This window comes from Tympanuchus pallidicinctus, unplaced genomic scaffold (assembly GCF_026119805.1).
Source record: "Tympanuchus pallidicinctus isolate F22 unplaced genomic scaffold, pur_lepc_1.0 scaffold5, whole genome shotgun sequence".
Taxonomy (NCBI): Eukaryota; Metazoa; Chordata; class Aves; order Galliformes; family Phasianidae; genus Tympanuchus; species Tympanuchus pallidicinctus.
In genome coordinates this window covers 44,326,465-44,341,310 of record NW_026294769.1, presented here as the reverse complement: position 1 = coordinate 44,341,310, position 14,846 = coordinate 44,326,465, and the positions used below count along the sequence as shown (strand labels likewise).

General features: G+C 39.7%; 1 protein-coding gene across 8 annotated transcripts in view; it reads left to right on the top strand.

Moving 5' to 3' along the window:
- Window positions 1-14,846, top strand: part of NCOA2 (nuclear receptor coactivator 2) — a 188,921-nt gene that overhangs the window by 123,805 nt on the left and 50,270 nt on the right. For all 8 annotated transcript variants that reach the window (XM_052704875.1, XM_052704873.1, XM_052704874.1 and 5 more), the window contains one exon: window positions 10,906-11,009. In XM_052704875.1, coding sequence (XP_052560835.1) covers window positions 10,906-11,009 — 104 coding nt within the window. The remainder of the gene's footprint in view (window positions 1-10,905; window positions 11,010-14,846) is intronic.

Genomic DNA, 14,846 nt, shown 5'->3' with positions numbered 1-14,846 from the left:
TTTTGTTTTTTTTGCTTTTTAACTTGCAGTGACAGCAACATTTCTGTTTCTAAACTCAACTTTAAATGTTTGGCTCTGGCCTGTGCTGATGGGTAAAAAAGCAAAATGAGGGGCCCCAATGTCTATTTCTGAACAGTGAGCTTTTATAGGGAGAAAACTTTCTTTTCTCAGTGATTTAGAGCTTTTTCATAAAAAGATTTATCTCCTATAATCTGAGCTATTGGAAACAGTAGGAGACATGTTGTGTATGTTAGCATGGGCACATTAAATTAGACTTGTTTCTGTTCTTCCTTAGCTGTCTTCAATTATCTGTGCTCAGTTTTGGCCTACACTTCATTATGGAAACTTTTTCCTTCACAGAGATCACAGGGAGCCAGTGATCCCTCATATTTCTTTTTGGTGCGCCATATTGGGGCTCTTGAAAATTTTTGCAGTCATCTATGGCAACTTATAAAAGCAAAAAGCTCTTTGCATGTTGTTGTGAATGATCTGGTATGTCAGAAAGATTTATCATCAGCATCCTAAAATAAAGATGATATTTTGTAATCATGGTGATGTGGCGTTCAAAGAAAGGGAGTCATCTGGTTCCTTTTAACAGTTGGTCAAGTACATAAGAATAAGGCTTCAAGAAATGGCGTCTCACTAGATAAATATTCCTTTGCAGTTTGTTATTTTGGCCTGAGTTTTGGAAACCTATAGGTTTAATTAGCTTGGCAATTATATTTGCCGATTCTAGTCTAAAGAGTGTTAACCATTGAATCTCTGTTTTCATAATCTTGCCTGTGATACTTTGGAGAGCTGTTAACTTTTGTGAAGGCAATATATTGTTCCTGAGACAGCAGTGGAGCCCTGTTTTGAGCTAAATTATCAAATCCTGCCATATTTCTTGTCTTTCAAAACATCAGCTGAGCCAAAACGTTAAAGAACATTGGGCTCCAACCATTTAGACATTATTACTAACGCTGTTTTTAGAGATGAATTATCAAAACAAGATGAGGTTACTCATTAAGTTAATATCTGACACTTAGAAAATTTAAAATGCCAAAAAATACAGTAACATTTTCTGTCCTAATTCAGTACATACCAAAGAAAATAATTACTCTGTTAAACTGTGTGATGCCAAACCTTTGTATCTAGTATTTCAGTGCAGAGGTCAGTTGGCTTGGCCTTTTCGTTTGGAATTCGGCCATATTAACGTAACAGATTTTAAGTCAGCATTGATGGATGCGTAACATTTGTTAGTATGCAGAAGTAGGTAGTTTTGATAAACGTTTTGAAGTATCCAAATACCAAAAGACGCAAAAATATTTCCTGAGAGAGAGAAAGAGAGCATGTAACTACAGCTATGTATATTTGAATATGTTTTTCTGATTCTGGAGTAGTTCATCGGTGAGGGAATTTTTGTCTAAGACTCTGATGGCCAATGCAACTGATCTGCATTTTGTGCTCTGTAGTTGTCTACATACTGCACTGTAGGCAATTCTAAAATATTCTAAATTGCACCACAAGCAGTCAAGCAATTTGAGCCTTCTTCACGTTTGTAGGAAGTGCAAGTGCAGAGGGGGGGAAAAAAAAGCATTTTAAACAGTGTTTTGAACCAGTGAAGATTATAAATCCTTAGTGCCTTCTTGGATCTTGACCTTTTGATATGGAAGTCTCCTGGACAGGGAGCTCCTTTGATAATTTATTTGTGCGCTTTCTCTAGGCAGTCAGTCCAGACTGGAAGGATAGTGTGAGTGTATGTTGAAAGTACTCATATATTTTTGTAAGCTAAGAACTGTCTGAAAATTCTGCATCCTGTTGTATTCTTTTATGCTGGGTTTGTTGGGTTTTTTTTGTTTATTTGTTTGAAAACGTAGTGCTAGAGGTCAATATTGAAGCAGGTCCAGATGATGACTGTGATGGAAGCTTAATTCCACATTCAGTACATCTTTATGAAAAGCAACTTGCCACTCAGTGTGATAGTTTAGAGCAACATCACGATTTAGAATGAGGTGTTGAGTGAGAAATAGTTTCTCAATGCAGAGCAGCTCTAAGACTCGGTTTAAATTTCACTGAAATAGCAGTATGACACTTGTCCTTCTGTGTCTTTACTAATGAATAACAATACTAGAAATAATCTCAGCAGGGAAATTATTTTACTTGCCGTTTTGTTTTGTATTTTGGATGCATGTTGAGGATGGAGCAAGTTGGTAAGGATTGGGGGTCCTGTCTGGGACAATTTATTCTTCAGCTCTGTTTTAAGCAGCAGCAAGTGGGTTGCAATTTTAGGTTTTACTTCCCTTCACAATCTTAGCAGCGTTTAACTGAAAGCAGTGACACCATGGTCATCTCAGGGTTGAATAATCCCTGCTGCTACGTTAAACAGTAGAAAAAAGCTCTGGGCAACCTGGCATAGTGGTTGGCGGCTCTGCCTGTGGCAGGGGAGTTGAAACTAGATCATCTTTGGGGTCATTTTCAACCCAGGCCATTCTGTGATTCTGTGAATGTATGATTCTATGAAACGTGTGAATGGTAGCTACGTGTTTCTGCAAATAATGTTAAATCCAGCAGTTAGCAACCTTCAGAGAAGATACTGAAGTATCTTCAAAGAGGCGAGACTGAGGCTCAGTGCTCAGAAAAGACCAGTGTCTTGACTGCAGCAGCTGTGAGGCTGGGGGCTCCAGCACTGGTAGATGGGCACAGCAGATGACACACTTGACCTGGAATTGCAGGAAGCTTTCTTGTCCTGTTTTTTCTTTAAACTGCACTTTTTCTTCAGATTGCAAGCTTAGTTTCAAGAAGTAGACCATTGAGTTTTGTAATCATGAAAGAGAAAAGGGCTTGTAGTGCAGTGGCTGAAAAAAAGAAGTAAAATGGGAAGGAGAAGAAACTGAAAAAATGCAGTAAAGTACATGTTAAAGTATTTAGCAAGAGTACATACAGAGGTACTAGGCTTCTTTCTGTCCAGTAGTTAAATATTATTTTTGGTGAGTTGAGTTTAATGATTTTTATTCTTAATGTCCTGAATTTTTTCCAGTTTAACTGAATGAAGGGGATTATTTCACAGACAGCTCTTCTAATGGAAGTTGTATAGGGTGAAAAAATTATTGTTCTTGTTGGAACAAAAAAGAACAATGGAGTAAGGTCAGCATTGCTACCAGAAAGGAAATTGACTAATTTTATGTTATTAGTTCAGTTTGTTTCTACTCCTAAATCCATCACAGTTTTTCAGTGCTTATTTTACTTTCACTATTTAGGGAAGTATTACATACTGGCTTCTGTCTCTGAGTTTTTGAAGATCAGACATGACTAAAAGCCCGAAAAGCTCCATGAATGTTCACCTCTATTTGGTGGATGTGTGAGCATACAGAGCTCTTTGTAGATGCTTTGTCTCCCCGATGCTTCCTTACAGCAGTGCTGTGCTGTAACCCAGCAGCAGCTCAGCACCAAACAGCCATTTGCTGCGGGATGGGGGAGTCAGGAGAAAAAAAAAAAGAAGCACAAAAAAACCTCATTGGTTGAAATAAGAACTATTTAATAAGAAGAGAGAAAGAGTGGTTATGATTGTATGTATTTTTATTTTTATGTATTTTTTTATATTTTTATCTGTTTTTAATATATGCATACACACACAGGTTGCTCCAAAAGTAACACCTCCTATTTATTTCTTTGGAATCTATAACTGACATAAAGAGCACAATATCACTACTTGATAGAGCATATTCTTAGGTACAGAACAGTTTTCAATATAGTCACCGCCATAAGCATTGCATTTTCATCAGCAGTGAACAAAGAGCCTTCATGTTGCGCTCGTAAAAATCTGCACCAGCAATGGTTACCCACTGTAGTTTTCGCCACAGCTGAAAAGCACCCACTGCCTCTTATCCACTGTTTGGCCCCCTTAAATGTTCAACAAGCATCTATGAATGTCAGTGGGTGCTGTTTTTTCCTCATGGAGGAGTTCAGTGACACACCACTGCTCCATCCGTTCTTCCATGCCAGACGCCATTTTGTCAGGCTGCCCCTCTGCTGCCATCTGTCACACGGCAACGACATGTAATGGAGTGTTGGTGGGAAGGTTCAACCACTACCACCTACCTCTGACGCTGTGAAGCAACATGATTAAATAGGAGGCACTACGTTTGGAACAGCCCGCATGTGTGTGTATAAACACAGAGGAATTGGTGCACAGCACAGTTGCTCACTGAGCAATGCTTGTCCAGTCCCTGAGCATTGGCTGTCCCTCTGACCAACTCCCCTCAGTCACACAGCAGGGGTATCCCTTTGACCAGTCTGGATCAGCTGCCCTGTTCCCACCCAGCTCCTTGTACCCTCCAGCCCCCTGGCTGACAAGGCAGTACAAGCAGCTGAAAAACTGAAACTAAAACGTCACTGTATTATCAATGTTGTTTTCCTCCCAAAGGTAAAATATAGCGTCATATAGCAGGCACTGAGAGGAAAGCCAGTTCTGTCCCAGGTGAAGGTGTGATGGCAGAAGGTTGGGGCAGGTGCCCACACCAACCCCACACCCTGCTGTAAGCGCTGTTACTACCAAGCAATGACCTGAGCCCACAGCTTCCCGGCCGTCTGTCAGCCCAATCTGCAGGGCCAGCTGCCACGTAAGCACGCTTCCACCAGCAGTACGAAGCATGAAGCTGAACCCCATGGGTGTGCCAAGCTGTGCTGAGCCCTTTCTGCCCGCTGTACCAGGAGGGCTGTGTGGCACGAGCTGGGCCCGACTCCTCTTGGAGATGGCTCGCGCTGAATAAATACGCTGAGAAGAAGTGCAGCTGTGCTTTTTTAATATGCACTGCAGGAGATTTCAGCAGCCTGATGATATATCGTGCATTAATGTTGAAAAGATAAACACATTTGGAGAGCACAGGAAGGCCTTGTGTTTTTATGTTAGCAGAATGCTTCCTAATGAATAAGAACGTGCTGCTGGCTTCACAGAGCCATATGGCAGCTTTTCTAATTTTAGTTCGGTGCAGATGCATAATTCTCCCTTGTTTTACCTCCGAAAACCTTCCCGAGATGTCGCATAGTTTTTCCCGTAAGACTTGATCTATAGTTTCTGAGTGAAAAATGCATTCAGGAGCCTGATGGCTGCTGTGCTCCGGACAGATGGATGCTGTGTGATGAAAGAGCAACCTCACCGCATAATTGCCACCCCAAAATAGCAGCTAACTTTATTCATAGGCATGGGATAAGCCGGTCTTAAAATTGATTACCGAAATAGCTGCCGTTTCTTAGACACTGGTCTTTTGAGAAATCGCTTGGTTTGAGGGAGAAAAACCAACTTGTGCTGAGGCAACAGGAACCGGTTGACAGGCATGTGTGTGCGTGGTACCGAGTGCTTTCCCTGCGGTTAACCAGGCGTCAGAGCAGCCTACACGTCGCTTGCTGCTCTGCTTCGTCACGTGTTGTGATGCAGAACCACTCACATTACCGAGTACAAACTCACTCTTTTCCTGTTTTGTTTTTTTTTCTTTTAATTTTTTACTTCTGCATGGCATTACTCCTGTGAAAAACCTCCTGTCTGTGACCACAGTCAACATTAATACTTAGCAATCATCATAGGTAGTATTAATTTATTAGTTTCAGGGGTAATACCAACCACAACATATCAGTTTGCTAAGTATTATGTATTTCATTGCACAATAACATTGCTTTCTAATGCAGTATCTGACTGCCTTTGGCCAGTTACATACTTTGCTATTCCTTTGATTGTTTGCATTTTACTTTTGCCCTGCAATTCAGGAGATGTCCTAAGGATCACACGGGGTAAACACATAAATAGAAATGAGGCAAAGTAAAAGAAATTGGTGGATGCCTACAAAAAAACTGAGAACATGACTTGTTTTCCAGACAGTTGCACTGTAAATTTACCTGCGTGTTTAAACATGATATAGCATTTACAGTCACTTTCAAGTGATGTCGGCATTACTGCTGTATGAGATTCTTTCTTCATTCGTGAGATTCTTCTAACATGAAGAATTGAACTTCCTAGTGTCTCTTCTAATAAATCTCTTTGCTTATGTTTTGCTTTGCTTATATTTTGCTTTTTTTTTTTTTTTTTTACCTATTGCAATAAAGCAAGATTACATGATTTTAAATGGGTATGGCATTTCAGTAGTAATTCCAAAAAATTATTTAGAATGTAAATTATGTAGAGCACTGGAGAAGAACTGTTTTAAACAGTGCTGAATACTGAATTTGCACCTCTTTCCTCAGCAATTTGCTGAACATGTGTGCTGCCCTCTCAGTGTTTCACTGACGTCTCTCTTTTGCTCCTCTGCAAAGAACCGAAAGTATTTCTCCAGTGACAAATGTGTGTTGATGCAAATGTCCTCTTTCAGAGCATGCTTCATATTTTTTCAGTCCCTAAAAGGGGATTGTTCTTATGAGAGTTTTGTTCTTTACTTTGAAAACACATTTTGGTTTTGCCAAGAGTGTCAAGGGGGAAATATTTCTGTAGCTGATTTCATTAAGGAAGTTGGAGTCAAGTATGGATGAGGGCAAAGAGAGCTTTTGAGACAGTCCCACCAACCCTGACTGCCCACCTGTAGGAATGGAGGGTTTAAAATCCAAACAAGAGGAGGTGAGGCTTGACAGCAGCTCTTCTGAGCCTACTGTAGGTACCCAGTGAGAACCAGAAAACTTGGGCTGGGGGGAACCGAAGGACAGAAAGTCAGGAACACTTCCTGAGTTTAAATGTAGCAGGAGACTTGGAGCTATTGCTTTTGGCTTCTTTTTCACAGATTTAGGCATTTCTGTTAAGCTAAAGTGATTTCACAAAGGTTTGCTTTCAGAATCTGGAAGGAATCTCAAATTAAGCTTGAGGCTTTCCCACTGGTAAATTTACCAGAATGTGTTTATGCAGGGTTTTTTTTCTCCTCTTAACTCTGCATATTAACATAGAAAAGTAAACACTAGAAAAATAACCAATTGAAAATATTAATATGTGTTTCAGTATATTACTACTTATGCAATTATAAACATATCCACAATTTAAACTATAAATTACATCACTGAAACGCTACATAATTGGATGTATATATTCTTTGTAGAATCTCTCTCAAGGGTACTTCCATTTTATGTAATTCTTTTTTACTCTCCAGGCTAAACTGTTAATTGAGCAGAGCTAATAATTATGTATATATAATAATTACATATATATAACAAGTACTTGTGATGTTTATTGCCTTATAATTTAGATAAAGCACACTCGATCCTTGGTAGCTTGTTTCCAATGGATGCTCCCTCTCCCCTTTCATACGGATGCTGCTGAATCTCTGCTCTGTGCTGCCTTGCTCAGGGGATACCTGGTGATGTTTCCCTGTGGTTTATAGCAGGGCTGGAGCTGTTGCGGCACAGCCATGTAATGTGGCTGCAGTGGAAAAACCTGGCGGCAGTGGTTAGTCGTGGGGCAATGCCACTGGTCCCTATGGGGCTTCAGAGCCTCTGCAGCTCTTTTTCTGACCCCTAGCATTCAGAAATCATTCATCTATGCGGAAATAATAAGCACTCTGTGCTTCTGATCTGTTTTTAGGCCCCCTAGTGAACCTGAAAAAGAGGGGAGAAGTGGAAAAAGGAAAAACAAACTTCACATTTTTGCACCACCACCTGACTCCAGAAGTTGGAAATGTTAATTAAAGCAAAAATACAAACTTGTGATTGAATACGTGAGTGTTGCCAGCACCAGAAATTCATGCACTGGTTGTTCTTTTCCAGCCTTGCTGCAACAAATTCTTGTTCCCAGTTAGCCCCACGTGCAATATCACTGTATCAATTGGCATTTTGAGTTCTTCCCTTGCCAGAACAGTGCTGCTGACCACCTTTGCATGCGCTATTCCTGTGTGTGCTGACTGATGCTTCAGGAAGGGCTTTGTAGTCCAGTCAAAATTGGGTAATTTACTGTGCTGCTGAGCATTATCAGTAGCTGCAGTTCATTGCGTCAACGTAAGTTACTGCTGGACCTGCTTTTATGTGGCTGTCTGAGGCCATGGTTTCCTATACAATGCTGCTTAAATAAATGTACAGGGACTTACAGCCTATTCTAATGTGTAGCCTATTCTAAGCACTCTGGCCACTAAGCTCCTTACACAATTAAGTTATAGGCCCAATTATAAAGTGCATCATTTGGGAGCACTTGTGATTTATGATGCTTTTTGTTGTGCCTAAAAAAATGCTGTGTGGAGCAGAGTGCATGTTGTCACCAGTAGGTGGGTAAGTGGTGTGTAAACAGCATTTTCTTATTTTCTCCGTTAGTTTTTCTTGTAACAAGCAAGGTATTTATTGATCCTTTTGGGTTGGGCCCTATGTGGGCTAAAAGAAAAGGAAGTGGGAAAGTCAAACGGTTTTGAGGGGCAGCTGAAAATAGAACAGAAGTGATCAGGGATCCAGGTGTCAAAATGAGGAAGTGGAACCATAGGGAAAAGCGGCTGGTTTACAGAGACAGACCATTCCTTGCTCTCACCCAGTGCTGCAGTTTCTGTCTTAATTACCACTAAAGTCATTAAAACATTTTTATTTGTGTAAAGCCTTGCCTTGCGCATAAAAGAGTGTAGATGTTTTTATGGAGATATTGTTAAAATATATAGATATGTTGTTTGGGATTTATCTGAATTCTGTGGTTGTAACAGTGGCAAAAAATATTCAACAAGTCTTTTGCATTGAACAATAGTTGATGAAAGTCTCCTTTGTAAATCTATGAAGCTGGGATGTGCCATGTGGCAACCATGCCCTCATGCCATTGCTGTGCCAGGTCTGCAGTCTGTGTATCACAGTGCATGCAGGATAAACCCGTGCTCCCCGGTAGTCAACATGCTATCGATGGCTGCAGTGGGAATAGAAAACAGGGAGATGGTATCCGTATCCATTATAGTATTTTACGGTGTGAAACCAGGGATCACTTTATGATTTGAAGAACAGATGGGAAACAAGTATCATTGCTGACTTTATTAAAAGCTCAGCCCTATTTTTAGAATCCTTTAGAATTCGTTTTCAATTTTTAGAATGTGTTTTGAGAACTGTATCATCATGTGGTGCCAACTTTGCTATATTGTAATATGTGAAGGATTGTTCAACTTAATCTCTGCCTTTTGCCAAAAGAAAAATAGAAAGACACATTTCTATCCTCAGTGCAAACCAGAAGTAGAGATCCTTATCAGTTAAATTGCCAGAGAAAGAAATTATATTTATTTCTACTATTTATTTCTATCTGAGTATTGTAATCTTAATGATTTAAATTATACAAGTCTTAATAGTGCCTCCAGAAAGCTTGTTTCCTCATTATTCACAATGGTGTCATATTGTGTATGAACAGAAAGAGTGGTGAGGTGCTGGAACAGGCTGCCCAGAGAGGTTGTGGATGCCCCATCCCTGGAGGTGTTCAAGACCAGATTGGATGGGGCCCTGGGCAGCCTGGTCTAGTGCCAGATCTGGAGGTTGGTGGCCCTGCCTGTGGCGGGGGGGTTGGAACATGATGATCCTTGGGGTCTCTTCCAATGCCAGCCATTCTATGATTCTGTGATTAGAGGACAGCTAAGATAGTCCTGACTCTATTTGCTTGAAAGCAACAAACATTAGAGATCCAGGATGAGATGGGTCCGAGTGACCAAAGCCTCACTGCCAGCAGGTGGTCACTGGTAGGAAAACATCCAGGGGTTCTCTGAAGCAGTTCCTTCACTTTGTGTCTAAGCATTGTCTGATCGTGCTTATGACCTTGGCCAAGAGAAGAGCTCAGAGGAAATTTGACTGCAGAATTATAGATCTGCAGATACTGGGAGATCCTGTAGATTTGGGTACATTTTAATTTGTATGACCAAATCTTTGATTTTCACCAAGCGTGAGTTTGCAGGAACATGTTTATTTATTCAGTCACTTAGTCAATGACTTAATATTGTAGAATGACTATAAATTCTTGTTATTTGTAGTTTCAGTAGGATTTTGTGTTTATTAAAATAATTATTTCATAATACTTAATGTAAAAAGCTTGAATAATTTATTTTTTCTATATTTCAGCATAGTTCTTTTACATAATTACTTGAAAAACAAATGAAAGTTGTTCTGTGTATAGAATGAGAAAGAAAAAATTCTCATTCCTTTAACTTAAAATGTACATAGAATATGTATTTAGCACACTGTTGTTATTACTTTTATTATTTTCTCTCTTAAATGCTGATACCATTCCTAGAACAGAAAAAATAATATGGTCCATTACCTGCTAGGAATTATAAGCCCTCTTTATTTGAAAGCTGTGTGTATGAACATCCCTCCAATCATACCACAGGGCATGATCTGTGATGCTGTGTATTACGTGTTGCAATGTGTAACATTCTACTCCAGAAACCTTAAATCAGTCTTCCTTGTAATTTTCAAGCGTAGCACCTGCAGTTATACATTCTTCTAATAACGTACTGGTAAAGCAGTGTGAAAACAGTGTGGTAGTAGAAACGTGGGCAGAGGTCTGGGAATAGAAACCAGACCACTGTTTCACAGTATTCAAACTGCAGATTGCAGAGTTGGGATTTTCCTTCTAAATGCAGTGGTGATGGAAAAGTTGTGCAGTTGTGAGCTCTGCATACTCTGTGGGATTGGTTCTTAACGCGCCTCGTTCCTGGCTGTTACTCACTGCACCTCTGTAAGGAGTCTTGTCAGTGCCCTGAGTTCTGTTTTGTAGTTTAGGATGGCTAGCAGAGAAAAAGCAGGAAGGATTTACTTTGTGTCTTCAGACTTCACAACTGAGAAGCAAATAATGATGGTTATGTTTCTGTTGAATTGCGATGGGAGATCGTTCAATCTCATATTCAGTACTGTTGCACTGTAACTTTCATATATAGTCTCGCTTTTTCTGTGGTCTCTTTCTGTCCCTTAATTAGTACTGCTCTGTCATTTAATGCATAGTTTTCTTTATTGCAGAAAAAGCAGCAGCAGCTAATGAAGATGAAGTGCAAAAAGCAGATGTGTCATCTACGGGCCAGAGTGTCATCGACAAGGATGCACTTGGACCAATGATGCTTGAGGTGAAGAGCACAAAATTCCTTTATTTAAGCCAGTTCTGCACTCCCTTGGATGAAGAGTAGTGTAAATGAAGTGAAATAATGCAGTTAGAGGCTGCTGTATAAGAATGGTCAAGCAATGCAAACCATTCTGACTATTTAGGATTATGGGATTGATGAGCAGCAATGTATTTCTGCTGGGTTTGGTGTTGAAATTCTCCTTAACAGGGTGGGGAGAGACAGAGATGATTCAGTTGCTTTATTATACAGTCTTGGGTTTGGAATGTGCATGTTTTATTCATGCTAAGCCATGACAAATTTGGGAGAGCTGCTGTACCTGAACACTGACTTACAGATACAGTAGTACTCACATGAATAATGCTTCCTTTAAAATTGCATGTCATTGCTGTACAGTTTTCATGATTTATTATCCCAGCATTTCCAGCTTTACTCTTTTCCCTCTGGAACAGTAAAGTAATCTAGGAGAGCTTTACAGGATATGTATTTCAGTTCATTTAGTAAAGATTTCTGCCTGATTCTAGCTGTTATTTTCATAACTGAAAGGCTGCATGATTAAAACCTGGCTTCTAAAGGCAGTAATAGTAATATTGTGTAGGTATACTGTTTGTGATCCTCATGTCATATGTTGCTGTCCTTTGGTGCTTTATCTGCATAAGCTCACTTGCAAACTGTTTATTCCTGTTCTGACGTTGGGCTTTATCTGTAAGAAGAATAAACACTACTTCAGATAAAATAAAACACAAGCCCTGAATCTAGCTAGAGGAGGAAACTTTGGCTGAAATATAATTATTCTGTCATTTCTGAATGTTGCAATAGCAGGATGCATGTTTTATCAGTTTTAAGTATTTGTAGTATCTTTCGTGATTTGTTTGAGGAAAATATAGTTGTCTGTACAAATAAGAAATAAAGACTCCAAAATCATACTACTAAATATAAGGAAGATTAGACAAGTTGGATTGAAAACATTCTTCTTTGAAAAGCTGGAGTCATTAAATAATTGATCTAATTTCATATTTATTGCACAAGCTCCGTGAATTGACTGTTGTTACTTTTGCTATCATAGTTAACATTCCTCTCTTACACTGCCATTTTAAAATTTATCTTTAAGTTCCATTAATGTAATTGTAAGGACCTGTTTTAATCTCGGGGAAAATAAGGATAAAATGATTTTTTCCTAGCTTGTCTTAGATGATTGGTTACTGCAGCAGACATCACACAGAAAATCACCCGTCTGTTCATTTATTCCATTTATTTTTCCTTCACAGTAAAACCATTGCATATTAACAATGAAAGATTGTGGAACTAAATTAATAAACTCTGTTCCTCTGGTAATAAGAAACTTAGAAGGACTGAAAGTTGTTACACATTTGCTGTGAAAAGCCTACAGATAGTTTTGAGGGTATTTATCTCTTTAAGGAAATGCAATTAAGTGATTTCATCTTTACAAAACTCCTTTATACAACCTCTTGAAAAATCTACTCTTTCTCCATTGCCTTATTGTAATAAAAATGGCAGCACCGATGAACACTTTCTCACTTGATTTGGTTTAGAAACATAATTGTCTGTTTTTATTAAACAATAAAACTGAAGAATCCTCAAACTAGCTGAAGAAAGTGAGTAAAATTCATCACACAGCTGCCTCTGAGGAATATTTTAATATATTTCTTGGTTAAAAAGGAAAAGTAGGTATGGAAAGAGGGTAAAAAATAGTCAAGAGAGAGCCAGCAAGAGCACAAAAAGAACACAGATTTATTCTCTGTTCCAGTATGTCATCTCAAATAATATCTGTTCTTGTTTTCCTTTCCATCATGTTGCCCATTATTTGTTCCCCCCCTATACTGATAGCTCTAAAGAAAAGTGGTCTTCGATATTGCTCTTGTTGGTTATTGTGGTGGAATACATCTTGGAACAGAATTAAGAAATCATTGCAGAAATGGGAGCTTCAGAAATATTTAAGTGGCTTGGTGCACTACTTTGCTCAAATGCCTTCTGCTATCTAAAAAAGTCCTTTTACAATGTCTTTGCCTCTGAACAGAACGAAATGGGAGGGTGGCCCATAGGGCGTATTCCCCTGCCTGTGCTGCTTTGGGCTGGATGACCGCTTTTGTGATCAGCCCAAGCAGCAGCTGGGCGGAAGCAGCCCAGAGCACTTCCTTGGCAAAGAAGGTGCTGTAGGAGGAAACAGTAGGGAAGACTGAGGGTTATTATGGGGTGCCAGTAACTAATAATCTCCTTCTTGCCCTTTCTGCTTTTGAAAGTCTTCTTAGGACTGCGATAAACATCTGCTCTTGCTTTGATTTCACAATCCCTTTGAATTGATGTAAGCATGGACTATGGCCAAGCAGAATGGTTAAGCCAAACCCACCCCCTTCTGCCAGCTCTAAAAGCCATGTGGTTTCACGGTGGGCCAGTGCAGGGGACTGATGTGGCCAGCATGTAATTTTTCTGTTCTTACATCAGTTTTCAGCCAACTGAGCTCCCTAGTCCAGTTCTTTATATTCTCAGAAATGCTGCTGAAAGAGGGGGTTGTTGTGGTGTGAAAGCAACTAAGCCAAAGATGTTATGCTTCCCTCAGCTTCAAGCAGTGGTGAAATGCACTTTAAGACACTAATCTGTAGCAGAGACTCTGATAGAAAATAACATGAGAGCCTCCATTAATTGAATCTTGTGAATTGTTAGTAGTTAAACCAAATACTAGTCAGCAGGAAAATGGCATGGATGTTATGGAAGCCCCTGGAAAGGAGGGAGCTCACTACAGGAAGTGAATTAGCAGGAGGAACCAAGGATGATCAGAAGCAAAATAGCAACAACAAAAAGTGAAGTCACAGATTTGAATTTTTGACAATTATCTTCATTTAGAAGGAAAGTATATATTCCTTGCAGAGAGAGTCCAGCTTGAGCAGGTAGCCCAGGGCCAATATCTCTGGGGAAGCAGATTTCACAGCCTTTGAGCAGACCCTTCCCATGTCTGAGCACTTTCATGGTGATTTATTTTATTTGTATCTCTGTGAAGATCCCTATGTTGCAGCATGTTTCTGTTGCATCTTCTTCAGGGAACCTCTGAACAGAGCCTGGCCGTCCTCTCTTGGTCCCTCAGATGGGTGGCTGGGAACAGAAATATGATCTTTCCTCTTTTGCACTGTCTGGATCAGCTAACTAACCCTCAGTATTTTTCAGAGGTATCTGTAGCCTGAGAACATAAGAACTGCCTGTTAACACCAACGTGGAAGTTGTATCGAATGCAAGCTTGGTCATATCAGTAAATACCACATGCCTGTATGCACTTGCTGTGGCTGCTCCTGTTTGTTAGACTGTTAGGCTGTTTTGCAGTGAACTGAGTTCAGGTTTTATATGGATTTGCTCACTTCAAAATCTGATAAATCACTATATACCAGTTTTATAGATTTGCTTCTGTCACTGAAGGCGCAATATGGTGTTTGTGGGTTTGAGATTGAGAAGGGTGATTTCCCACCACCTTCTAGAGCAGTGAAAAAATCAGGCAAAGATGCAGGGCTTAATTGGTAGTTGAATGCTTAGATCAAAAGCTTTCTGTGTCCTAAGTTTAAATCCCCTTTATCTGCTCATATGACATACTGTTAGTGGGACATACCCTAAAATGTTTCTAGCTTGCACAGTCAGGCTTGCATCTTAAGATAAAGAAAGTTTGCATGAGAAGATTTTCCTGATACTCAGATTTTTATTTTATCCTGACAGGTAGGAGTGAAGTAATATTTGGGTTAGGTTTCAGATAGCACACAGCAGGCATCTGTGAAAGAGTCCTTTAGCCAGGTTGTCACTGTCAGAAGAGATAAAGAAGGGAAGCCATCAGTGTAATGTAAG